This window comes from Acanthopagrus latus, chromosome 16, assembly GCF_904848185.1.
Source record: "Acanthopagrus latus isolate v.2019 chromosome 16, fAcaLat1.1, whole genome shotgun sequence".
In the NCBI taxonomy this organism is placed as follows: domain Eukaryota; kingdom Metazoa; phylum Chordata; class Actinopteri; order Spariformes; family Sparidae; genus Acanthopagrus; species Acanthopagrus latus.
Window position 1 is genome coordinate 20,659,814 of NC_051054.1, and position 27,978 is coordinate 20,687,791.

The 27,978-nt window shown below is 42.5% G+C and overlaps 1 protein-coding gene across 13 annotated transcripts; it reads right to left on the reverse strand.

Moving 5' to 3' along the window:
- Nucleotides 1-10: 10 nt before the first annotated feature.
- Nucleotides 11-27,916, reverse strand: atp10d (ATPase phospholipid transporting 10D). 13 transcript variants are annotated; one of them, XM_037125048.1, is made up of 27 exons: nt 24,314-27,769; nt 23,742-23,891; nt 23,539-23,646; nt 22,574-22,911; nt 22,281-22,371; nt 21,814-22,008; nt 19,377-19,726; nt 17,295-17,499; nt 16,689-16,774; nt 15,492-15,598; nt 12,926-13,057; nt 12,686-12,798; nt 11,713-11,965; nt 11,027-11,241; nt 9,652-9,843; nt 8,588-9,251; nt 8,390-8,496; nt 7,799-7,925; nt 7,525-7,709; nt 6,709-7,009; nt 6,224-6,300; nt 5,836-5,961; nt 4,848-5,048; nt 3,351-3,431; nt 3,066-3,170; nt 2,505-2,692; nt 11-2,393 (listed from the first exon to the last, which is right to left on the reverse strand). In XM_037125048.1, the coding sequence occupies exons 3-27, from the start codon at nt 23,608-23,610 to the stop codon at nt 2,198-2,200; spliced, it is 4,707 nt and encodes a 1,568-aa protein (XP_036980943.1). In that variant the 5' UTR covers nt 23,611-23,646; nt 23,742-23,891; nt 24,314-27,769; the 3' UTR covers nt 11-2,197. The 13 variants fall into 13 exon arrangements, with proteins under 13 accessions (XP_036980943.1, XP_036980942.1, XP_036980941.1 ...); XM_037125047.1 differs by having other exon boundaries at nt 24,017-27,769; XM_037125046.1 differs by having other exon boundaries at nt 23,742-27,769.
- Between the last annotated feature and the right edge of the window lie 62 nt (nt 27,917-27,978).

Here is a 27,978-nt window from a genome sequence, read left to right on the forward strand (position 1 = left end):
CGACTCTACAGATGTGAACAACTATCTGTTTATTGCAATAACAACAGTTGGATTTACAGTCATAACACAATATGAAAAAGGCTCATCCATGACTGTTCGACCGCACTGCAGTCGTTAAGGCTTCGGTAGAAAAGATGAGATCTGAATCCCAGTTAAGGCTGAAAGAACATTGTCGTGTGATCAGACGGGTCACTGCCACACAGGTCAGTAAAGGTCACTTCAGACTGTCAGTATTCTTCACTGGCCGAACTGCACTCAGGTTTGCATTCACTGCCGGGCTGCACCAAGAAGGACCAAATGTAATGAGCTCAGGAATCATACAGAATTAGTTGATCCACGTTCCATCCTCCTTCATTTTAATTTCCTCACTAATCTCAGATGATGATTGGGTCTATTATGGTATTTATTTAAAAATTAATCACAATGTCATTAAATCCAAGATCCACAATAAACACTACACACAACTTATTTGTCTGCTATGAACGGAATTGTTTTAATAATTTAATGCGCTATTGCATGGCCCCGATGTGCAAGAACTGGGGCGCCCAAACTTTTTTTCCTCTAAGTGGGCCACAACTGAAAATGAATGTTGGGCCACAGGCAAACACATGACGTGTTATATTGCGAAGATGCAAAATGGTATAAGGATCCCAAATTCTGTTCATTGACCGACTTCCTGCTCAATTATCACTCTGCACAGCATGCTCAGATTATGAAAATGATAATGAGGGATTCTAAAATATTTTTTATACCACAAACACAAAAAAAAACCAAAGTGAATCTTGTGGAGGAGCATCTTTGGAGTTCCCTGTACAAATAATTTAATAAAATAAAATAATAAAACATCTTAATCTTAAACAGGCCTTTGGAAGGGAGTGTTGCACATTCGTCAAATGATGTAATCTAATCTAATATAGATCGGACTAAACACATTTCAATTTCATTTGGTTCGATCATGTGTTCAAAGTGTTTTGTATATAAAGTGAACAGTGAAGTGGAGGGTATAACCAGCTGGGGGCTCCTGGGTGCAAAATCCTTTAAACCTTAATTTGATCTGATCCGTGTTTCTCCTCGTTAGTGCAGCTCAGCACAAGAGTTATCTTTGCAAATGTGTCAGTCCAAACTCAGAACAGCTCAGCTTCAGCCTCTTTGATTTCTAATGTAGTATTGTCATGTCGGCGCGGCTCAGTGATTAACCCTCGGCCCTGCTCTGGTGGTCGAACAGAAACAGGCTGCTCATCGTAACATCGCTGTCAAATTCGTTTTCATCCACAGACTGTAAACATATCCCAGCGCTTGTAGGCATGCCAGCGTGTTTGTTCATCATCAAGCAGTGTGAACTACTAAAAAAAAAAAATTTAAAAATCAGTCTAGTATATTGCAGTAAACACAAACGAGACCATGAGCCAGACACCTCCAGACAGAACTGCTATGGCTCTAAATGGCTGGAAATAATAATCAGATTGCTGCTTCCTGTTCCCGCCTGCCTTTTTTGTGTTGGAAGAAGAGCACCGTCCCGTTTTGTTCCATCCGTGTTTGGCTTCACCCACACTGCAGCTTTCTTTCAAGTGAGTTGGCTCGATGCATGCCTGATATTAACTTGCTGTTGTACGACCGAGTGAGGGTTAGTGGAGAGGGATAACAGGCGATCTCAACCTCATTCACCAGCAGCGTTAGCTCATGCTGTCGCGACACTGACAGGGCGGAGAAGGTGTGCCGGCTCATCACAAACACGGTGTTCAATATCCTCAAGTATGTGATGAATCATTATTTTCAAGTCTTGTAGCATGGGAAGGTTTGAGATTAGAGATTAAAAAAATAAAAAAAATCTGTGAAGATTCTCATTATGTGCATAATGCAACCTGATTTCACAGTCGGTTAGGATTTCTGAGCTCTTTAAAGTGAGCCCAGCTTAAGCAGAACCGAGTCAAACAGTTTTCTCAATAGCAAATCAGTCTCTCCAAGAGTTCTTTGCTGCTGAAAGACTACTGTCCACAGCCAGAGACTGGTCAGCTGGTGAGTGGAACATGTGTACAAAGAATCCATACGATCTGTAACATGCACTGAATCCAGCATCGCAACATCCACGGTATTTCTGAACTACCAGGTCTTTCCCTGCCAGGTGATACAGTGATACGACTCTGTCTGGTCTGCAGCCCTCTGCCTCTGCATGTGTGTGTGTTTCTGTAGAAGGAGGTCAGGAAACCACTGTGTCTGTACTGGGCTCCAGGCCAGGGTTGTCAGCAGACACTGGCAGCCTGTTGACTCTGGAGTGATTCTGGTTCCAGCGGCGCATTCTTTTGCAGTACCTCTCTGAATCAACTTTGTCCATCTGAGCCGTTCTCAGAGCGGTGGCTGGGTTCAAGGTGTCGTGCAGGGCTCGGACCAACAGCCTGCAGAGGACACCACGTGGGAAAGTGCGAGTTAGGGTTGAAGAATATGTGTCGTGTGTGAAAATACATGGTGTAGTATGTGTGGGTGTGTGTGTGTGTGTGTGTGTGTACCTTGGTAACAGGGCCATCACAGTAGTGAGAGTGCATATGATGTAGAAGAGAGGCTGGGACATCTGGAGAGTCTCCACCCCCAGAGGGTTGGTGGGAGGGCTGCAGGTCACGCAGAACAAACTGAAGAGCAGCACAAAGCCAAAGTAGGAGGCGGCACTGAACGCCAACACCAGCACATGAATCCACGTCTGCAAAACAACACACAGGATCAGACTCCACACCACCACTGGTCACATATGCTCTGATATCCATGGATGACATATATATATTATTGATATTACAAAAGTCAATGCAAAGTTGTGCAATGAGAGAGAAACTCTTAGAGTCTCCTCTGAGTGCAGAGGTCAGTTAGTGACCTGAATTAAAACAAAAAAAAAAAACCCACTGACACAAACACACCCTCAGCGCCTGGCTGGTCGGGGCAGATGAACACTTGTATGAGTAGCATAAAGAAAAAAAAAAGATCCTGCAGACCAGCTGAGGCGAATAACGCAAGGCAAAAATTTGCTACACGTTCAGTAAAGACATCATAACAGCTTTGAGTGCATCAGTGTGTCTGACCAGAGTGTGACTCTCGATGACTTGGTGCAGCAGGATGATCAGGAGAGCTGAGGCATTGATTGGAGAGCCAAAGGACAGATCCCCAACGTCTGATCCTGCCAGCGCCTGAAACACATATCACAACAATCATACATTAGGATAGGACCAGAACTGTACTACCAGCGTTTATTACTATGCATTATTAAATAGGATGCCATCTGATAAGGTCTAGGCTGTCAGAAAAAACAGGCCTGTGTTGGTTCAGAAACGGCACATTATTTGACAGATTTGGCAAAGCATACTTACAAAATAAGGCACGAAGAAGCAGACAAGGCTTTGGTAAAACGCATCCAGGATATTGATCCAGAACATGGAGGGAACATAAATCTGAAGGGGAAAACGTGATTCATCTGTTAGTCGTTCTTAACACAACAGGGTCAACAGACGTATCATCAGACAGACATCAGTACCACTGACTTCATGCATGCCATCTCCAATAGATGAAGTTTCCTGTTGCCTTTCTTTTCCCACATATGAAGCTAGAAAAGGAGTTTGAGCTGTTGAGCACTTTGAGTCTTTTGTAACAACTTTTTTGAGGATCTTCTCCAAAGTGTTTACCAATTTATTTATTTATTCATTTGGTGGACCATGACATTAACATATTGTAATCAGTTTTAGGTCAAAATACTACACCTTGCCCTTTAGTCATGCTATCGTTTTGCCTGATGTAGACCTGGAGGGGGCACAACATAGCCTCCTTTAGTCCGGAAGGCAGAGCTCGGCACCATGGCCTTCACATATTATTACAATATTTTTCAGGCTTTATCGCCAATGGTGGGCTAAGGCTATCAGTCTATATCTACCCATCCTATATAGTTTGATAACATGTGCACTGATGTAAAGTGTACATGTACATCAGAGCATGTATTCAGTGTAAACTTGTTGTGTTGTCACATTAAACTGCAGTTCAGTGGTTAACACGTCCATGTTCCTCTGAGCAGAGGATGTACTGTACTGAAGTGTACTTCAGTGAATGTACAGACAGTCCCATGTGATGATCTGAGCAGACTGCTTCTGACCATGACGGAGCGTGAACGCTCACTCTGTTATCACTGTTAGCTCTCTCTGCACTGCTCTGTCAGCACACACTGGCTGGCAGGACCTCGCAAATGTGTTGCGCTGGTCAAACCAAGAGGGCATTTAAAATGTGCATTGATATTGAAGGATGAGAGCTGGCGAGCTGTTCTGTGGTGTGTGTGTGTGTGTGTCTGTCTGTCTGTCACACTTTTAGCAGTGCATGAGGAAACTGTCTCGCGTTTATCTGACGGCTCTTCTCATCTGATCCCAATATTATGACCAAATACCGTGACCAAAATGTTGATATTTTGACAGTATTGTAGGGCTGACTACTGACGCTTTCAAGGGATATAATGACAATGTCACGGTAAATACTCTATAATACAATTATGATAATAAAAAACAAGAAAAAGATGACTGGAACAATAATAAAGAATAAAAAATATGACGTGTACAGACTAAGTGGGTAAAGTCTGGTAGGTTCAGCAAAGCACATCAGTTTACTGAAATGCACCCTTTGAAACCAGAAAACACTTCTGTCATTTTGTAACAATATCTGAAATCTAATACTATATATAGTCTCGTATCCCGGTAACAATATAATATCATTTGTTGCTCAGCTCAACGGTATAGTATCACAATCCAATATAACTTAAGTAGTATGTTATATAATAGAATAATAGTGCAAACGGAGGACTGAAAGGTGTCTTGGTGGTGTGGAGGCACCTTGGAGGTCTGTGCAGCCCGGTAGAGCTCAGGCAGCTCCATCAGAGTGTCTGCAGGTATGTCCCGGTCCAGGACACCGTAGATGATAGGAGGGACAGACGTGAAGAGCAGGTTGAAGAGGATGAGCACCCAGGAGTTGGACATGAGGCCCCCCGAGAAACCACAGAAGAACTGATACCAGAACAGCAGATTCACATACATCTGCAGACACAGAAAAGCAGCAGTGAGGATCGGTCCTTGTGTCCGCCAGCGACTGCAGCTAAATTGGGTACAGAGCGTTGCTTGAGATGAACGTCTCTTTTCTTTTGTTAATACACGTTTCTACTTATAGGGAAAAGGCCTTGAAGGAACAGTTAAGTTAGGTTAAGTTCGTAGTCCACAAAACATTTTCGGAGCTTCACAGTAAAACTGCAGTGCAGCGTTCTCCTGAACAACTGAAGTCGCTGGAGACTCGTTTCAAAAAGGACAAAAACAAGAACTGGAAAAACAATCACACAAAATAAAGTCTCTGGAAGCCCTGAGATACCATATGCATTTGAAAAGATGTTATTTACACCCTCTTAAAAGCTGAAATCCACTGTGGCTCATGAGTGCACAAGCTGGACCACAGATCCAGGGTGTAATAACGTCTTTTCAAATAAATTTGGGATTTCTGGGTTTCAGAAGACCTGTTGTTTTGTTGTTTTTTTTTTTTACATTTTCTAACAAATGCCCATCTACTTCAGTTGTTTAGGAGAGAGCTGCAGAGCAGTTGTGCTGTGTTTGATATCTAATCACATGTTTTACACTGTGATCAGTCTTAACAGCTCACACAGCAATACATAAACAACAGAGATCATGTTAGCAAGAAGCGTTGTTCACAGTAAGCATTACATAGAACCACAGTGAGTGGTTGGGGGTGATCCCCAGCATCACACGACTCTGTAAAACAAGCTGTTTTACAGCCATTTCATCCACAGACTCGGTAAAATTGGTGAAGAGCTCTCACCACATTCTTGTAGAAGAAGTAGAGGATCATGTTGGCGAGGCGAGAGTAGCACCAGCGGCCGTGGACCAGCAGCAGCTTACTGAGGTGTTTAAACCTGGAGATGGCAAAGTCGCTGGACATGACAGCCTGGGGGACGGTGGACATGAGACATATTTAGGAATAGATTCAGACATGAACACTTTGGTAATTACAGTCTGACAAGTCAAACCATACTAATTCTGCCTGTAATAATATCATACTACCCGATGTCCCCGGACTTCTTTCAAACTTTCAGTTCCCTCTCACTCACTGTGGCAGTTTTAGATTTAACATGACACGAACGAACAGCTGAATAGAACATGTTCTAATAAATACTAATAACGACTTATGCAATCTGGTGGTCATTCACCTGCATTCCCTCCTGACCAGATATCCCGATTCCCACATCGGCCACTTGAATCATGCTCACATCGTTGGCTCCATCACCTTAAAGGAAAACAACTTGTTTGCTGTACCTCTTAATAATTCCTATTGGCTTTTTTTTATATATATACAAATATAACACAAAATACTAAACACAAGTTATTCTATGTCTAGGCACATAACCATAGACATCCAATATGAGAGCCTACAACACCTCTGCAGAAGCATAAACACCGATCAGAGCTTTATATCCTTATAGTTTAGCATGTAACATACATATTGTCACACACTCTTTGCAAGTGTATGCTAGTTTTGACCTCGACTGTATACTGTCATGTCTTTGTTTTGTCTTATCCAATAGTTATTAACAGCTCCAACATAAACTACTGCTCCCATGTGATGTAGCTCCAGGACCTACAGGATAAAAAAGATGCTCAGAACAAGTAAGATGTGAAAAAACTGAGTCCTTACCCACAGCCAGGGTCATAGCACCAAGCTGGTCCCGGACCAGCCGGACCACCTGGCTCTTCTGCAGCGGGGTAGACCTGCAGCAGATCACAGCCTTGCACCTGCAGCTCAGCTCCAGGAAATCGCTCTTCAGCTCCTCCTGCAGGGCCCACTCCAGCGTGCAGCCATCTATGACCAAAATGAAGTCGGCCGGGCTGCTCAAGGAAGACTCCGAACGGCTCTCCACCGCAGACGGTTCCATCAGGCGGTCTCCACCGTGCTGCACTTCCAGTTTTAGCTCCTGAAGTAAAACTGCGCACGCATCCTGATGAAAAAGAAATCCATAATGTCACATACTTTCAAAGTATAAATGCACGAAATCATTTTTTGTTGCAATTTTTCCCAGGAAGCAGTTGGGTCAGACAGAGAGAATTTGTTATAAACATATAGAGCGCGACAACTACAGGATGAGTCTGTACTTTTACTCGACACCCTCTGACCTGTCTTTGAACGGTCAGATAGAAATTTCTCCCTGACTAACAAGTTGACATATAATAGGATATTTAATTTGAACTAATGGCTCAGCTTCCATGAAACTAGATATGGATATTCATTCTCCTCAGAAAATGGCCCTCGACCTACCTCCTCACAGCACCACCAGGCCTGATAGCTTGGAGTCAGAAAACGTTAACATCAGCGCACACTTGGGATGCACAATATGGAATTTTCAGTCAAAACAAACTGAAAATGACTTGCTTCTTGTGGCCTATACTGTTAATATAAGCCATTCATTCATATTTTTTATCGTAATAATAAAACAGGTTTTTAATAGCTGCTCACCTTGCTTCCACAGCTGACTGTCAGCAGCTCGTCGTCAGGACGGAGGAGTTTGCAGGCGTAGGCAATGTTGATGGCGGTCTCCTTCTTGTCTCCAGTGAGGACCCACACTTTGATCCCAGCCCTCTGCAGAGCCTCAATGGTCTCCGGGACCTCCTCCTGCAGTCTGTCTAAAATCCCTGTGGTACCTGGACACACATAGTCACATAGACTTTAAGTGCCGCTGCTCCCAGATCTCATATACAAAAGTTGTCTGAGCGAGCTGCAGTTCTCTTACCCAGCAGGGTGAGGTTGGTCTCCAGTCTCTCGGCTGAGTCCATCAGCAGCTCCTCTCTGTTCTCTATGCTGCTCTCCGCCAGCAGGTGTCTCTTCAGCCATACCTCGTACTCCTCCTCCTCCAGAACCTGCTCCACACACATACCCACCGGGCTGGATTCACTCCTGAGCAAACATGCTCCCCCATCACAGTACGGAGATATTAAGAAGTACAGGCTATAGAGGTCATCAAAGTCCATTTTAGTTTTATGAATCTATGGATTCAGCCGAGGCCACCGTCTGTGTGTTGTTACAGCTACTGTTAGCTGTCAACATTTGCCACTGTTTGCACAGCTTCCTCCAGCACAGTCTTTCCCTCTCAACTACAGACAATCAATAACAAATATAAGCAGAGGGTGGATGTGAGACCCAACCACAGCACTGCCAGGTGTAGTCTGGTGGACTGTGATTGGATCATTGAGGACAGACAGTGATAGGTGGAAAGGGATGGGTGGATTTGCTTTAATGACCTTTCCTTTTTTCTTTAGAACCACACACCTTCATGATAGTGATAACGTGATGGAAACATGTGTTCCACGGAATGAAAAGTTACCTTTTTAGCGATGCAGAGTGTACGGAGTCCTTCTCTGGCATAGCTGTCTAAATGTTTCTGTGTTTGTTCTCTGACATGAGAGTAGATCTCCTGAGCCTGCTCTGCACCTGAACACAACAGAGGGATGCACAGTATGACAGTGTTATGGACGACCATCGCAATCTCAGTTTTGTCCCCCACATTCCTTCTGTGTATTACCTTTAGATGTCTCAGTTAAGTCCATGATGACAGAGTCGGCTCCCTTGGTGTAAACCACTAACTGCCCAGAGAGCGGGTGGCGCACCACCACTGACATCCTCTTCCTGTTGGAGTCAAAGGGCAGGATGTGGAGCAGCTGGACAGCCAGAGAGCCGATTCCTGGCAGATCCACCAGCAGGCTCTCTGGAGAGCGTCCCCTCAGGGTGCAGCGGTACGCCTGTGCTGCATGCACCAGAGCCGCCTCGTCCGGACTCTCCGCCTCATACAGCAGCTCATCATCAGTGTCGCTTTCACAGTCATCTTCTTTGCTCAGGTCCTCCACCTTCTGCCCGAACCCGTCTGGGTCTATCCTTGCATCATCAATACCATCCTCTGTCTCTGTCTGTCCAGCACCTCCTCCGTCCTCTCTGGACGATAAGTCCAGTTTACGCCTCAGGTTGGAGGATTCCAGGTTGTTTTCTTGGCCTGTTTCTGACCCGTCTGTGGTGCTGTTGGGGGGAGTGGAGAAAGTGAAGGAGCCAGTCTTCCCTCGAGAAAACAGCCTGCTGGTGAAGCTGCCTCGGATCTGAGGGGTGGAGAGGGCGGAGAAAGGAGAGAAGCTGAAGCGCTGGAACATCAGCTTGATCTCCTCCAGGGACTTGAGAGGTGTTCGTGCTTCAGGCACCTGCAAAAAAAGCAACACGGAATCATTTCCTGTAGGAATCTCCTAAGATGAGCTGTTCAGTAATCATTTTTCTATTAAAATATGCTAGCTTCAAGTGAAATTCTGAAATATAAATGGCATATGTCGTCTCTCTTTCTTTTTTATATAATTGATGCCGTTGTAATTTAGGTGTAACCTCAATATTCTTGGTCTAGTCTCAGCTGAAGGCCGTTTATGTATGTCAGCTCTGCTCTATCACCATGACGACTGACAGGAGCATCACACGTCTCTGCAACAAACCACTTCAAAAATGGTGTAAACAACTGACCACGCTGTACAAGGACAAATACAACCTTGATCAGTTGTGGAGATCCAAGTCCAGCCCTAACCCGAACACACTCGACAGACGTTATCTACTCACAACATGTCGCGGCTGGCTGGGTGACGACACCACCACGCTGTTACAGATGGCCAGGGCGAGGAAGAAGTCGGTGATGTAGGTGAGCTCCAGGCTGCATGGAGTCCCAGAGGAACCGTCACTCAGAGGCTGCGCGGGAGAACAAAGCCAGCTCAGCTTCCTCACCAGCTCGGGGTCTGGCACCACCTCCCTCGCCTGGACGCACAGAGGCAGGAACAGCAGAGGTTATCCATCACGGCTGGAGCATGAATGCATTGCGGAGTTTGGGGAAGTGTAACTACCCATTATCGACTACCCATGGATGGGAACCCAGAGCTCACCGAACATGTTTACATTGCGCTCAAAGCAAAAGCCAAAAATGAAAACTCAGTCATCATCATCTCCTCCCTCCGTGCTGATGAAAGTCAGGTGAAGTCTGCAACACTGTTTTACTCTGAAGCTCCAGAAATTTTCTGTGGAGACAATGACACTACACCTGACTTTCTATCATCATGGAGGGAGGAGATGATGGCTGAGTTTTTTTTAATTATTGGATGAACTAATTCCATGAGAAATCTGATCTCCTGAGTGAGATGAATAAGGTATTTCAAAGCTACTCCAGTGATTTAGTACTGCACCTTCATATATGGGTCAAAATGTCCCAACTTCAAGTTTGTAGCATAGGTCAAGCTCCAAAAACACTGGTTCTACATTTCCCACCATGCAACTAATAGTGTATTCTTATCAAATAGTACCTGTCTCTTAAACAGACAATTATTTTCATCTCCACACTTCTTAAGTGTAAAAGAAGCTAAGATACCTTCATATTGACTGTACGGTGGAAAGGCCCACACCAGTGTATCTGTTGGTTTTAGCTCATTTAGAACAAATTACTTATACATACGCCCCATTTACGGTTTTGCTGATTTCTCTGGAGGGAACACATTAACTCAAACAGATTTTAATCTAACAAAAACACAGAAGTGTTCTCTGAGTATGGCAGTTTACAGGAAATCAGAGGTGATAAACATCCTTACAACTATGACAATCTAGAAAAAGGTGGAAGAAATGCAAATTAACTGTTGATTGTACACCAGAGTCAACAAATGAACAAAACACTTCACATTTTCACATCCTCTCCGTATTTATCTATTTATATGACTTCCACCTGTTTTTTATTTATTTATTTTTTTTTTGACATTTAAGATGAGCAGAGATAAATCATTCTCAAAAATAAATAAAAATGCTTTATGGTTTATCAGCTTGCTGTACAAAATACAGCTGCACAAGTTGCAACAGATTTCAAATTGAGGATGAGACACAAATAATGTGTCAGTGGTGTCTGTGTGTGTGTGTGTGTGTGTGTGTGTGTGTGTGTGTGTGTGTGTGTGTCTCTGACCACGCGGCTGCAGAAGGCGCTGGTCCTGGACTGGATGTGATTGGACAGTCTGTCCTCTTCCTCTGACTCGGCGGTGAGTGTGTGTAGAGACACGGAGCTGCGGTTGCAGCTGAGGGAGCGACAGCTCAGAGATTTACGGCTGCAGCCCGATTTGAGAGTCACAGAGCGACCGGCCGCCTCATTCTCCTCCGCCTCGTACACCTCCAGCCTCTGAGCTGACACACAGAGCACTTACGTCACTACAGAGTCCGTCACATCGGGTTTGTTAAGTGTATACAACTACCAGTGAGAATATCACCGTCTCTGATGTCCATCAACAACAAGTGTCCATAAATCCATTTGGATAAAAGACTTGCCAGGGAATCATCACATTTCATTCAGTTATCAGTGTAATCCAGTGACAGTTGTCAGTACATACAAATATAAGCAATAATAATTTCTAAGATCTATATTCACTTATTCATACACAAATATGGCAGCCATGTTTAATGCTGATACTAACCCATTAAAATATGCATGGACGCACAAACAACTGGCCTGCACACATTGCAATCCCAGTGCAGCCCCTTTTTTTCAGTCTGCCCACCATATTGGCCGCATTTGTTTGTATTAAAAGCCTCATTGTCACAACTATATCTGTGCTCGCATGAAACTCAAATTTGCAGTATAGATAGATAGATACCTACCATTTTCTTTATGAGGATATTCCACCCCATATATACTGCAACGGCGGAACACCATCTTGTTCTCTGTCAGAGTTCCCGTCTTATCAGAGAACAGATACTGGATTTGACCCAGGTCCTCAGTGATGTTTAGAGCCCGGCATTGGATCCTGGAGTCCAGCTGCTCGTTATACAGGGCCAAGTCGTTGTGGATGAAGTAGATCTGGCCCAGCTTCACAATCTCAATGGACACGTAGAGGGAAATGGGGATCAGCACCTGTTGGACAGAAACTGATTACACCATCTGCATGATGCATTTATTGACATGAGCAGTGCTTCTGAAACAGTAAATTAAACAACTACTATATTCTGTGTGTAAAAAAGAAAATATACTGTAATACAAAATAAATTGAACTAAATGGCTGGTATGCCAATGCAGGAGCTGGTCGTGTGACAAAAAAAGAGGAACCGGGCTCAGCTTTAGCCACAATGCAATGTGACATCTTCAGGCAAGACACTGTGTCGGCCAATCAAGCACGTGCTAGCAAACATTTCTCACAGATCACTCTCAGTGTAAATTTGTTCTATTCATTTCAAAATATGTCACTGTGGTAACTCTGAATAGCATCAACATATCATAGACCGCTTTGCAGTGTTATCACGTCTTCAAACTTCTGAATCTGTGACATATAATGTTAATGTACATTATCTTATCAATACCTGAAGCAACACGTCAATGCAACACATTTTTCTTTTTTTCTAAATAATCAGTGTGAGATATGTTTAGTGCAAACAAAAGTGACACATTAGATAAAACAGACAGTTTGCAACAAAAGTCACGCACAATATCAGCAGTGTTTTCTGGGAAACTGTGATCACACTACATTTTTTTTTTTTTTTACACTAATGTACGAGGGCTTGACAATAGTTTCTATTTTTTCTTTCTGACTTTATCGATGGTGATTTCTTCCTTGGCTGAAAACGGTTAACAATCTACCTGCAGCACAATGATCATAGTCCAGAAGACATAGAATCCAGCAAGGGCGGGAGACGTCTCTGTATCGGTCTCAAAGATCGGGTTCTTGAGGTTCTTCACCCAGAGGCCGTGACCTGAAAAACACAGAGACACCAGAGTAGCTCATCACTCTCAGTATTGGATGATTAAAGATGGGCAAGTTTGAAACCCTGATATTGTGAAGTAAGAGCAGTGGGTTTGTTAGTCAGGGCGGATACACACCTACAGCACCAGTCAGACACATGATGATGAGCAGCAGCACACACCACAGCACGTCTGTGTTCAGACGCTTCTCCAGCTGGCTCCGCTTGTACCTCGGCCCACTGTTGTTCATCATGGCTTTAGTCTCGTGACCTGAGGCACACAGCAGTGAAGAGAACAGACGACATGCTCAGTTATACAGACCATCATACTGAGGGAAGTACATCTGCCAAACTTCCTTTCGCAGGGGTTTTACGTGGCAGGGACGTTCACCGTGGTTTCATCTTTCTTGGCAGTTTGTTCAGGTGTGAAAGCTGGCAATCACATTCAAGTGCACGACAAACAACCACACAAAGTAGTTCAAGCATTGGGATATGGAAGCCAGGAAATAATGGCCATTAAAAAAAAAAAAAAAAAAAAACAGAGTGTGTGTGTTTATGGTAATGAAGGAACAAGTCACCAGTGCAACACTAATGTGTTCCGGATAGTTTTTTTGGGATAAAAATGGGGCTCTGTGGCACAGAGAACGAAGACGCAGCAGGTTGATGAAAAAATCAAAACAAACAAACAAAAAAAAACTTACTGTATATTTCATATACTATACACATGATCGAATGATAAAGATAATCTTGGTAGCAACTTAGAGGGACTGGTTTAACAATAAAGTATAAAGGGAGCTATACTACTCTACCCAGCATTGAAATATCGGCACACTTTCTGAGGTTATTGCTACTTCAGCAGACTACTAATCAGTTAAGCAGCATTATATGACCCTCATGATGCTTCTCTGAAGGGAGGCTACCTGCTGGAGCATATCAATTTGTGCATTTATATTTTCTGTATCAATACATTTGGGGTGGTTTGAGCATACACGATGATATACATACTATTTATAATTTACAGGTCTGCAGTAAACCCAATATTAATACGAACAGTTTGACATTTTTTTTGAAATAGCTCATGCTCATTATTTCAGAGAGTTAGATAAGAAGATGGATATCAGTCTCCAGTCTGTGTCAGGCATGGTGCCAGGATTTCAGTTTCAGCTGAGCCTCATACTTACTTTGCTATGTTAATAATGTTGGCCGTCTTCTGACAGTTTCCAGTCTGTTAAAACAGACACGATTTCATACTGTGGAACAACTGTGTTTAACCCTTTTTCTAAAACACGATCAATGCCAAGATGGCCTCTGACTTACCTGCAGCCATTTATATTTAGAACAAGCGGCACAAGAGAGTATATTGCTTACATGATGGGAGAATGAAACATGAGTACTGTAACAGGACCTGCATGCAATGCAGTGTTGGTAGTACTGGTGGATGCCTGCTCCCACTCACCTGACTGGTTCCACTTGTTTAAGCTCTACTCTGAACAGACACATAGCAGCTGGGGTATTCTTTTGGTCACACTGCATTACATAGGGATTCCATAAGTTGAGATAAAGCCTGCCATATATACTCTATAGGGCTCTGTGCGGGAGGTGGGATCAAGCTGCTCACATGTGCAATGTTAAGAATTGATGTGACAGGGAGATGATCTCTGCTTGGGAGAAGCTCTGCTTTGCTAATTACAAATTTGATGGGAGGGGGGAGACGAGCGACAGACAGCAACATTTAACATAGGAGAAGGAGACACAGGAGATTTTTGGGTTCATTAGAGTCGGAGGTCACACACTGTGCATAATGATGAACTTTGCACTTGTGGCATTTCATGTATTATATCCGTGTTTAGAAAAAAAAAGCATCAGACAGAAAATAATAAAGTGTACCAGTTGAGATCAGAAGATGAAGTCTCACTCAAACTCACAGATCTCATCTCAAACCGGTAATCTATCTGTGGATACTAAAAAAAAAATCAGTATGTTGCACAAACTGCTGTGTGATCGATCAGCAGGTCATCTCCCTTCCTCAAATGTTAAAAGGCCACAGAGAACTAACTAACTGAACGAATGAATGAAGCAGTATCCCTAACTTATTTGCATATTTTGATCCAATCTGATTGCACGCGCAATAAAGACAATAACAGTGTGTATTAAGGCGTATTGCCAGGTGCAAATCCGAAGAACTGTGTTTATATGTTGCTCCAGATTCAAATGTGTGTAAAATGCAAACAAGACCTTCCACTAAAATTGAGGAAAGTAGAGGCCTCTGATAACATGTCGGGGGGGGAGGGATTTTCCTCTCCGTACTGGACTCCATGGTTATAAAGGACCCCGTTGGCTGATGTTTCCTTCTTTTTTTTTTTTTTTTGTTTTCTAAAAAAGTGCACACCGTTCTTGCCTTGCTGGGCCTACCAAATATGCCTTACACAGATCACTGGTTTAAGTATCGTGGCCAGCGCCTCATATTCTGTGTGGAAACTTCACTGTGACAAGGAGTTTAGTAAGGTGTGGCAATTCGCACCACTGATACCCAAGATGCCCTTATGGACACACAATGAGTATGTGGTTGTTCAGATTACAGTACAAACGGATGATCACTATAAGAGGACATGTTCGGGATTTATGAGAATAAAAATACACACTTTAATTTGAGAGCTCTGTTATTACTAGTAATCAGGTGTTTATGAGTGATTCAGTGCTCTTACCAGCGTAGACTACGATGCCCACTACAGTCTCAGTGTTGCGGATGGTGCAGCTCCTAAGCAGGAGGTTGCTGTTGTGGAGGCCAACACGAACCCCATTGGGGTGCTCCCTGTGGAACAACATGCATATGTATGTTTGGAAGTCAACTAAAAGTGCGCTTGAGGCAGGGTGATGGTTTAAAGCAGGCCTTACTGCACTGTTTGGTGGAAGCCACATGTAGCGACGCTTGTCATAAACATTTCCTTTACTATACCAAGAAAACATCAATGAATACATAAATAAATGAGCCCTCCGTATATGATGTCTCAAAGGACATGGATAAGAGCAATTACAAATGGTCAGCAACCAAGTTGTAAGTTTCTGTACAGTGTACAGTACTGTGATCTTTTCATGGCAACATTTTTATGAAGACATTATTTTTGTGTTCATCAGCTGATTAACACTTTTCTTGCACAGGCGGCCTATGTTACACTTTAACAATGAACTCTTTCATCTAAAATGACTGTGCAAACTTCACTGGAAATGTAATCATTTCAAATTACCTCAAACATCTTTTTGCATTATCAGTTAAAACATTTTTTTTTTTAAAAAGTCCCTGTTACCAATACAGTACATTTGCACTGGTACATTTGTCAGGCTCTGGTAAATGATAAACAGATATCAACATAGCAGCCAAACTAGAATTACTGCCTCACAGCTTTATGCCTCCGTGCACCAGTCAAGTTGCTCTTCCTGAGCTATAGCACTGAATAACAGCCAGAACTCAGACCACGTGCATGCCAGATGTGTTCAGTCACTCTAAGGTCATAAACATGGCCGACGCAAGTACGACAGGCCTCCTTAGTGAACCTACTCAATATGTGCTTTAACGCACAGGTGGAGATAACAAAGAGCAGTCCTTATCTAGACGACTGCATGACATGAGTGGAGGAGTGTTCACTGCTGTTCCTACTGCACAGAAGGAAGATATAAAGAAATACACAAAGAAAGGAGAACAGAGGTTCCATATACATGCCGAAACATATGGACATGTTCAGCTAGAGAGCTTCATTGATCATGCTGTAGTGCCAGCAGGCTACATTGCAAGTCCAGCTTGTGCTTGTGTTGTGTTACTACTGCTAGTTTTTGTGTTCCATTTGTATTGTCCTACTGGCATGGACCATGTGTCTGGCTAAAGATAAAACAAAAAAGAAACTCACATGTAACCTCTGAACCTGCTGAGATCATTGTTGGGGTTCTCACACTCGATACGACTGTGAAAGTCCTCAAGGGTTATCTCTCCTCCCTGGAACACACACAACCAAATGCCATCAAACCTGCAGATAACACACGTGATAAGGCAAACCACAACTGGGACATGACACAGGAATTTCTTGCCACTACCTGTTTTTGTCTACGCCAACTTTTAGGGCAGTGCCTGCGGATCTAACACTAAGCTGTATTCGTCTATACTCCACAAGCATATGAATCACATTTCTCATATTTGTAAGAGTTGATTGTTGAAACTCATTTCAAGTTCATCTTGTAATGGCACTTTGTTTAGGGGGCAGGCCTACCAACCAAAAGTGTTGGTATTTGTTTTACCACTAATAGGATAGTTGAACATATTGTTGCATTATCTATAAGAATCCCAGTTGAGAAAATTTTGTAATTGGAATTCTAAAAAAAGCAGCTTGCAGTGAACACAGCCTCTGAGGAGATGGAAACCAGTTTGGCATATAGAGCAAGACTTAAAAGATTAAAAAGAGCATTCCAAATGGAAGCCACACTCTTATTCATATTCATCAATCTCCTTCGTGTATTACCTGAAATGGAAGGTCCAAAACCACCTGTCTTTGTTTCAGGTTGGTCTCTCCGTCCAGGTTGGCGGTCTCAATATAACAAACCCCACGAGGGTCAGATGAATACAGCAACAGCATGTCAGCAGGGATGATTTCATTGCAGGACAGACGGATGAAGTCTCCGACTCGCACGTCCTTCCAGCACTTGTCGATGTAGGCCTTCTGCTTGCTATGGGACAATATGAGTAGATACAAAATAATATTAACACAATCTTGAGCAAGTGACCACAGAATGTTTCTTGCAGCTTAGTCTTAAAAAAGCTGCAACCAAGGTAGGGCACAGTGGCTGTCACATAAAGTTAAGACATAAGGTAATAAAGACACATTGTAGATTTATTGCATTATTATTTTATAATAGGCAAGGCTAAAAATATTGAGACCAATAAGAGGGATCTTTGGTTATCCCCTGTTTGACATCCTCAGCACAGTTTGAAAGTGTCTGAAGATTATGTTCTTCACCTGGTTTAAAAGAGTACTGTCACCAGCAGTGTAGCAACTGATGATAATAATCATTCAGTTATAACTGAAACTTACATTTATTGCAAAACAAATTAAACCGGCGTGGTTTTGGAGTGATGGTAAGTGAGAAGAGTGACAGTGGAAAAAAAAACAACAATGGTGGTTCCTCAAGAAGTTAGCTTAATAGCATCAGTTATATCAGAACTGGAGAGTATATTCAATTGAAAGAGGAGCCAAGAGCAGCACAAAAACCTATCCTGTTGATCTGGTTGGTTTAAGTTAGCCAGTGATAGATGGACAGCAAACAGACATATTGTCCAACCAGTCTGCTAGTATTTTTGGAAAGTATCTGCCATTTTCCAGACAGTTTCCAAGGAAAACTTCCCAGATGGCTCTGACAACCCACTTGAGGAGTGAGGTTAAGATGCAATATCAAGAACAGCTATATAGGGTTACCATGGACAACATTTGTTTGTCCTCAGAATATAATTAGGATATCACGTAGACTTCTCCATGGCCAACAATTTGGAGGTCCACTATGTAAAACTAATTCACAAGTCAATCAATGTGAATAATGAACATTAGTTTGAACAATATGTTAAGGCTGATACTGCTTAACTACACTGTTGAACCTTTTATCTGGCTTTTGACCACAGAAACAGTGCTGGTCTTTTTTTACTATAGAGTACATGAGGTCTGCATTCCTCTTAGTGAACCCGCTTATGATTGGCAGGTATTTGTCACATGTAATGTGATACAACCAGTGGTTAATCATCAACACAATGACTGAAATGCAGCAGGGAAGAGCTGGTGAATTACCATCAGTGAACAATTATTGACACTGTAAGGTCAGTAGGTAGTCCAAGTCCAACTGCTCCTGTAATCTAAATATAGCACTGATATGATGTGTATTTTCTCCTTTTTGTTTGTAATTTAAAATCAACATTTAGCTACAATTATGTATTATTGATAGCCTGGACAAACAGCTGCCATGTAAGTTTATTTTCTTTTTTAACCATGGACAGTGGACATTACTCCACATATAAGTTTGTAGGGCAGGGTTTGTCTAGCAGAAGTAGGCTACGTATACGACCGTCCTTTGTAATCCTTTGAAAAAGGTCACTGGCTGACTGGTTGTTGAACTTCCCTGTTGTTTCCTTACTGGACGTCTTGACCTAAGTTTCTTCAAACAGCTACCATTGACCACTTATGCTATAGCACCACAACAGAGTAATGTTCTCGATAACTGTATTTGCATTTTATTTAACAGAGTCGTTTGCATATTGAGCTTGAAGGTTTATTGTTGACATTGGAAATTACGGTAAAAGATAAACTCAAGGTCCACTTATCAAATGTCTTCCAAACCTAGATTTTCTTTTTTTTGGCAATAGGTTTTGTATCCATTTCAGTTAATTCAATCACCTTCTATCAGTAATACCACCTGTGAAACTACAGCTATGAGAGAAAGCTAAAAAGACAAAAAAAAGAGACTGAACTTTTTTTCATGTCAAAGGGGAATATACAGGTCCACAGGAATAAGACATGTCAGAAGTTGTTGTGGTCACATCACACTGACTAAAAGCCTACCTGCTGTAAACATGGCAGAGAAGCCTGTTGATCAAGCGATCTGACTTAAACCTGCGGTAGTCTTCCCAGATATCCTTGACAGCCGTCGCCGACAGCACCAGTATGACAGGCACCAGAGCGATCTCTGGCTGAAATGCCTCCACCACAGGGACAAAGTTGAGCGCGGCAAGGAAGATGAAATAGACATTGGCAAGGCGATGGAGCTGTTCAAACAGATTCTTGGGCAGGAAGGAGAGGACAGAATACTTTGTGGTCCGGATCTTGTTGTTACTATACAACTTGAGGAGTTGGCTCAGGTCCTCATCCTCTGTGGAGGAAGATACTACTGTCCTCTTCTTCCGCAGGCGCTCCTTGGTAAAACGAAAAGGATACAGACGTTTCGAGCTATACATGATTAAAGTGTTCCAGTGGTTTCAGATCCAACGCCCGGTTCGCCTCCATTTAGAAAGCCCCTGCTACCTGCAACTGTTCTCCAGCTGTACTTTTACTCCCTCTTTCATGATGTTCCCTGATTCCAACAGACCAGACTGACGCGGAAACTGTCTGCCTATCCCTCTTTAGTAAAGGCAAAGACATGGCAGTCAACGTGGGAATGGGAGGGATGAGTGGGTGGTTAACTACTTTAGTGACGGAATTCATTGCCACTCCTCTACCTCATGCGTAAACAAACTCAAGGTTCAAGTTTTACAACGGCCTCAAGAGACTGTGTCAGATAAAGGAGAAAGGAGTGACAGAGAGCAGCAACGGGAATTGTGCCGCTATTGATTTCCTGACGATCCTCCGAGATCAGATCAGCAGAGGGATTCAAATGTAGCCACAAGTCATTAGACAGCATGGTTTGAGAAACCTTTCAGTCGAAAGAAGTCTTCCTGATTTTGTCATATCACTGTCTATTCAAACATATTGAAATGATGGCTCTTCCAACTTGTAACGCTACAGACATGACCACAGCAGGACACAGTTATACCGAGGCACAGGAGGTACAAGCGGTGAAGAAATATCAGAACTGGGGAGTATATTTCATCGAAAGAAGAGCAAAGAAGATTTTCTTGATGGAAACTATTTACCTCTGCTCGAGTTTGATTTAACAGCTGGCTACGCTGAACTTCACCCGACTTTCCACCAGCATGGAGGTAAGTTGATAATTAATTATCATTTTTGGGTGAACTTTTTCTTGAACTAAATGAGAATCCTAAACAAAGCAATACAAAATATTCAAGAATTGACATCAATTATAAGTTATACATCATTTACAGATAATATCAGTGTGACCATGCTGTGACACTGGAGGTACAATCACTAAAAATGAATGTTGACTCTAAGAAGAAAAGAGTGAATTAGTTGTTTGTGGATAAATCTAAAAAGACCTCTGTTCAAAACCGTGAAGGGAAAAGATATGGGTTGCTGTAATATTTGGGTTAACAAAGTATCTGACAGGAGACCACTGTTTCCTGTTTACAGACCATAAACTCTCAGTGTCACCAGTTGTAACCATGACCACAGCCAAACCTTAACATAGTCATTGTGACAATAATATATCTGTGTGGTGACAGATCAGACAACAATCGTGTGAATTTGAAACAGTTTTGGAGGCCACTGACACAATGTCCTGGTTCTAAGGGATCAAGATAAGAAACAGCTCATGCGGGTTATTTTGGAACAAAGTCCCAAAATACCTGTACTGTTTTATTTAGCTAAAAAAAGTGTTCTGAAAGACATTAAATCAACATTATACACATAAATATGTTTGTAGTTTAACCTGAGGTGGAAAGGGTGGCTGAGAACGCCAGAAAGAAAGTGAAGGTGGTTGCATCCAAAATAATAAAGCTAAAAGTTTGCTTCACGACATAACTGAAACAGCATAACTGAAATTCCCATCTCAAACACCAACACAACCAGTGCTTGTTTGCTGTCTGAATGAATGAGACACAAGCTGGTTGCAGTCTTGAGGCTCAACCCTGACCGGTCAGCTCTGTGAAGCTGGGTGGCAGGGTGGCCTCTGGACATATAATTACTTACTTTGCTGATTAGTGGTTAGACAGTTTCAGATTTCAGCCAGAGTATTTGATTTTGCACTCTTTTTGCAATCACCTGAAGACCACAAGAGATCATCCCTTTGTTTAGAGTCACAGGTTTCAGTCTAAGGATAGATTAATTCTTCAACTCAAATCAAATTATTTTATTTTTTTTATTTCTGGAGGTTAATGACCTTCACCATCTATGATACATAAGTACAACGGTATCAAAACTAATTCAGTTTTGTGTAATAGTATATGAAAGGTGTTATATCAGAAAACTGAAGAGGTCAGTTCATAACAAACATGGATGAAATGATGCAATGTCTGCAGACCCAAGTTTGACAGGTAGGTGAAACACCTGTGCACAATTCACGGCAGATAACTGGAACTGGCCGTTGAGCTCATAGAGGTTGACTCACCCACAGAACACTTGCACTACATTGTTGTTGACCTTCTTGTCGGACAAGTAGCGCCTGTAGTCCTCCAGGGCATCTTTGATGGCGATGACAGTGAGAACCACCAGCAGAGGAATCATGGTTATTTCTTTCTGAAAGGCCTCGACAACTGGCACCCAGTTTAGCAAGGCCAGGAACAGGAAATAGAGGTTGGCAGCCCTGCGAAGCAAAGCCCAGTACCGCAAATTAGTGTGTAGAACCTACAAATGTACAAAAGAGCAAAATGTGCTACCAGACCATTTTGAAAGGTGTACTTCTAGACCTGGAACAACATATTTCATTTTGCTCAAGGAACATCACTGCAACTGACCAATCATGTTTTTGTAATGTCACAGGTTTTGAAACTCACAATATATACAATCATATGCTCAAACCGGACTATAAATGTTGGTCTCCTTGGTGAATGTCCTGCCTTAACCCATGATGCCAACCTGGTTTGCTCCAAATGAAACTGTCACAGAAGATGTGTCCTTAAGCAATATTTGATCATGATGCTCCAGGAACAACACAAGTGTCAAAAATCTATGACATCAAAACAGTGCGATACATCAGTTTCAATGATGGTCTTGGAACAACAATAATTATGATGTTCTAGGAACAACAACATGGTTTCAGACAGACTACCAATTACCAGAAAGACTGTTTTTCACTAGCCCCCCCCCCGAAAAAAATGTAATTCTTTCATCCATTTCTTTTGTGGTGCTTGCACAAGTAGAAATCTGACCTGTGGAACTGCTGGAACAGGTTCATGGGGATGAAAGTCAACAAGCTGTACTTGGTAGTGCGGATGGCGTTCCCCTTGTAACCTTTGGAGACAGCTTCATACTCCTGTTGGTGGGGCCCATTGCGGGCAAACACCCTTCTCCGCTTCCCACTGACTCTCTGCGGGGAGCTGTGGGCATCCTGGGAGCTTTTGGCGGGCAGGCCATTGGGGGTAGAGTACCAGCCTCGCTCTGAGTCTCTTGCCAGCAGCTGCCGACAGCGATGCTGCACCCAGTGGAGCCGCTCCATCGATGCAGCAGAGGCTGTAGCTGAGCTGTGAGAGTTCACATCATAATCATCCTGCAGAGAGAATACCACAGAGTCATATTTTTCATCAGGTCGTTCTTATCCAGGCTGTCCACCAGTTTAAAGGGTCAGTCTAGTGTTATTCTGCATGTCTCTACTCGTCAACAAACTGGTTCTGCAGTACCCACACAGTTCAGTTCTGCCTTTTTTAGTTCCCTTTCAGATGGCACTTTTAATTAACATTTAAACAATCCATTTTTTTGACATTTGTGAATTAATTCTGGATCACAGGAAATCAGATTCTAGATTCCTATGTGAATCTAGAACCGTGTTAGAAGGACACTTTCATTGTTGGCTTTGGTCTTCACATGGGATCTGATGATGATGACACAATGTGTTATATTAACAGAATTTTCATTACAATTGAGTGGAAAATCACATTGAAACAATCATGTATAGTAATGTTTATCACTCTCTAAGCCATAATGTTTCCTGTATTAGAACCATTAAATTATCTTTCATCAGTTCAGTGACAATACTGATAGCTTCAACAAAAGACAACCTTGATTTTAACGGGCTGTTCTGTCATAAACGTCTTTAATAGTACAAAGGGTGAAAAGTCAATAAAGGACAGAGGTTGGTCTTTTTCTTTGTTTGTTTGCTTGTGTGTTTGACTTTTGCCTTGGTAGCGATGTTTAAAGTAAGGGTGAAGAGGTCAGGGTGTTGAGCGGAAATGTAGCAACACGTAACCATGTAGAGTGTTTCAGTCAATAAACACCCAACGATTTTCTGAAATGATCATCAGAAAGAAGAAAGGAGAATTTTAACATTTTGATGTCCGTGTATTGTGTGGCAGACATGTCTACTAAAGTCAGCATGCTAACCTGCAAGTCTGGGCCTATCACGGGCCAGCACTCCTGTGCTAGTAGTGTAAACACTAACGCTCCCCTGGTCCCTGAGCTCCCAGTCCAAACCACTACCTGCACGACTAACTGCAGCTACAGTCAGCCGCAGTTTGCAGTTTATCTAGTGATCTATTGATGATACAATTGTCTGTTATAAATGATGTACCTGCTGATATGGTGCAAAAACCTAAAGGTGATCATGACCTAACAGTATGAGTGTGAGAGAAAGTGTGAAATGCTTTCAGATGACTCACTGTACATATCGGTGTCGTGATAAACACCGCCCTCTTTACAACAAAGGAATGCAGGCTATGCACAATATCAAATAGCTAAATAGACTACTCTATGAGCAGATGAAACAGCAGGTCTCCTTTTCTGACACATTTCTACACATACTGAGGTCATCTTGACAATGCCCTCAGCACTGTACCAACAGGACATGTGAGCCACACACAGTCTACAGCAGCTGGCCTGACAGAGACATCTGCCCCAACATGCTTCATTCTGATGCGCAGTCTAACATTACACACAGAGAAAAGCAGGCACACTACCTGCCGGCTCCTTTTTACACTGGCTTGGTCATCTCAAAGCGAAAACCTAACTTAAATTTACAAAAGCAACCAGTCTTGTTGTGATCAAGGCCTAAGTCTCTTCACACTGCAGTCAGACCAGGACTAAAAACATTCTTAGAATGTTTATTCATTCTTAGACCATTCTTAGGCCTCAGCAAGGCGAGCCGTTATCCCCAGGATTTCACACTGGTACAGTCCTCAGTAGTCGAGAGCCTCAACCAGGACCAGCACTCCTAAGTTAAAGAACACCATAGGAACACAAAAAACTTTTGGGTACAATGAAAAAGTGTGTAATTATATGTTTTACACTAATAAAAGGAATATGAGGAGATAGTAACAAGTGAAACTTTACAAGTTGTTTTTTTTTAAATGTCTGATTCGGTGTTCACACAATGTTGTTCAAAAGGAGGAAGCGTGGGACGAAAACTGGAAACTGAGACTCAGAACAGCATTGTTCCGGCACAGTGACATTATTTTGTGTCACTTGTTGTTGTGTGAAAAAAGTAATGGCTCGTTTGGCTGACTTTTCCATGTGTACACATGCTCCTAATTGCAATTTACAGTTTGCACGCATCAACTTTGATTTAACTCGCAGTTAAATGCAAGTGAAATGCGTGCACTGTCAAGCCCTGCATTTGGTGAATACAACTCTGGGCAGTGATGCTGTTAAAAGGCACAACATGCAGGGTCAAATGGACATGGGGTGGATTTGGAAGAATCTGTCATGCATTAAATCAGGCTTTCATTACTCTGGATCATCTCACCCAGCCCGAAAGCTACTCTCTCACTGCTGACTCAAAAAGGATCAAGATAATCTTTTCTTTCCAAGAAGAAACATGTTTCTAACGTGAAAGTGAAAGTATACGACACGTTGAATATGCTGCCAAGGCCGGTGGCATCTCCTCTGATATTCGCACGGTAGCTACATTTAGCAGTAGTAGGACAAACGTTTTTACCAGACAACATGTAGAATGTAGTGAAGCCAGAAGCGCACCTCATTAAGTGGTGAGCTCTGTGACATGTCTAACCTGCTAACCATCATTCTCAGCACATGGGTGACATAGTGACTTACACTGGAAGGAGACAACACTGCACTTGATCTGTATCACCTTCTGTTATGAACATATTTATCCCATTTAGATTTATTTACGCCACAAGTAAGGTGATAAAGGTTTGAAACATATTCACTACATCATCATGATATATAAAATGTGACTGTAATGTGCTGTAGCTGTATGTGCCAAACTCTGAGCACTGGCCTGCCTGTGTTGTTGTGGGCTCTGGCCGACAATTCTCACACTTGAGCCACACTGACATCTTCCTCACTGGTGTTGTTAGAACTTTAGGTGGGATGGTGTCATCACCAAGCACTACTGGGCCCAAAGTTCAGAAGAGTAGAGACAGAAGCCTCCACAAAATTACAAGTGATGTCCACAGTTTTACTGAGGAGAGTAGCTTTGTCTCTTCCCATTTCAATCCAAAACAGAAACTTAGAGTTCAAGGGAGGATTCCACATTCCATTTAGATCACATTAGGTTATTAGCTTGAAAACCAGCCACAAGTTCAGAGAAATGCAGCACCAGCCCTGCATGTAAACAGGATGGTTGTTGATGAAGGTTCTCAGTCATCCAGGTCATAGTAATTCTAGGAACAAGGAAATGAAACAAATCTAGCTGCCTAAGATACAGCACTTAATGTTTGCCCTCAGCAGATTTGACTACTATAACAGTGTCTTTACAGGACTCTCTAAAAACTCCATCAGACTGCAGCTGATTCAGAACACTGCTGCTCAAGTTCTAAGAAGAACCAACAAGTAGATCTCATCACTCTGGTTATCAGATCTTTACACTTCCTGCCTGTCAAAGAGCAGATTTCAACATCCTGCTGTTGGTTTATAAAGGACCTAATGGTTTTGGGTCAAAATACATGTGTGATCTGCTGCCACGTTCTGAACCATCCAGACCTCTGAGGTGGTCAGGTTCAGGTCTGCTTTCAGTCAGAGCTAAACATGGAGGAGCAGCGTTCAGTTATTATGAGCCACATATCTGGAACAAACTCCCTGAAAACTGCAGGTCTGCTCCAACTCTCACCTCTTTTAAATCAAGACTGAAGATCTTTCTGTTTGCCACAGCCTTTCACTGAAGACATGTCAAGGCTTTGAGCTGCACTGTGACTTATATTCTTTAGTTGTGTCTCTTTTAAACCTTTTCTATTTTAGAACTCCTATTTCTTCACCTGTTTTAATGTTTGGTTTGACAATGCCTTCTTACTTGTTTTTAATGTAATTTCACGCCCCTGTAAAGCACTTTGAGTTGCCTTGTGTCTGAACTGTGCAATACAAATAAACTTGCCTTGCCTTTGTTACTGAAGGGCTATTCTCCGTTTTTGTTGGAACTGTTAATATTTTACCCACCCCTTTCAAACACAGAGTATGTAAGTAAGGATAGGCCGAATATTATCAGAGTGGTTCTCTGTGCTTTAAGTCGCCCAGACTAACTTAAAGGTTTTTCATCTGGAATAAACCACAAAAAAGCTTTTGATTCATATAATTCATTAATTCAATGTGTGTTGGCTTTGTACTGCAAAATAAATTAAAACATTAACTATATTTCCTTGAAAAATGTTGAGTTTTTCTTTATTATACAAGTGTTTTCAAATGTCAGTTGACATCATCACTTTAGCTCTGGATATTAAATAAAGATCTCAAATAATACCACATATAAATGTTTCTACAGTCCAGTGCCTGTCTACTTTAAAAAGACATATGTTTTATTGTATAGAAAGTTAATATGTTGCAGTATTTGGACTGCTTTAGTTTTTGCATGTATCTAATGAATCTCCCACTGAGTTCTGTGGCATCTTGCCTTCATTTAACTGAAGAGCTGCACGTTTGTGTCAACCTGAGCTGTCTCAGCTCATCTGCGGAGAGGCTGGATCCCCCTCACAGTCACAGTCCACCTGACCGGCGTCAGACCATCTCCTCTCACAGCTACATTAAGTGTAAACGATATGTGCTTCACTGCCTGACAGAGAAACACAACACGCTCTTCATCACAAAACCAGATGTGATAAAATTCACTTCCTCGAAGGTTTAACTGGACTCAGAGGGACTGTGAGCGTGAACCACGCCTGTCTAACCATCGTGTTTAATTAATTGGCGTTTCTGATTGGAAGAGTCTGGCAGGACTTCGACCCACTTATAAATGTAATCCAAGCTTAGAAAAACAGGCTAAAATAATAATTATGATGAGGAGAATGGGCTTGATCGCAGTTTTCTGAACTTCTAATTTCTGCTCCACAGTGAGCAGTGGATGCGGCACACTATTGTTCCTGAGTACAGCTCTCCATTACTAAATACAGTCAATACACAGCAGAGGAGCGCGCGCGCACACACACACACACACACACACACACACACACACACACACACACACACACACAACACGTACCTTCTCTTTGTTTCCCAGACGCTGCCCGTCGGAACAACAGCCTCCCGTCACATCGCTGAGCCTCCTGATCACCGTGAGGCGCCTCTCGAACTGCCACCCTGAGGTGCGAAGCAGGATGTGAAAGTCTGGTTTGAGTCCCCCTCTGCTGCAGCAGCACCTTCCGTTTCCCCGTGGAGCGACGTCAACACATCTCTG

What these genes read in the sequence shown, in the direction of transcription:
- atp10d (XM_037125048.1), bottom strand. Translation starts at nt 23,610, where the DNA reads ATGGTTACGTGTTGCTACATTTCCGCTCAACACCCTGACCTCTTCACC. An exon ending in TTTTGGACCTTCCATTTCAG is followed by an intron (nt 16,775 to 17,294) that starts GTAATACACGAA and finishes TGTGTGTTCCAG; the next exon opens with GGAGGAGAGATAACCCTTGA. An exon ending in AGCAGGTTCAGAGGTTACAT is followed by an intron (nt 15,599 to 16,688) that starts GTGAGTTTCTTT and finishes GTTGTTCCACAG; the next exon opens with GGAGCACCCCAATGGGGTTC.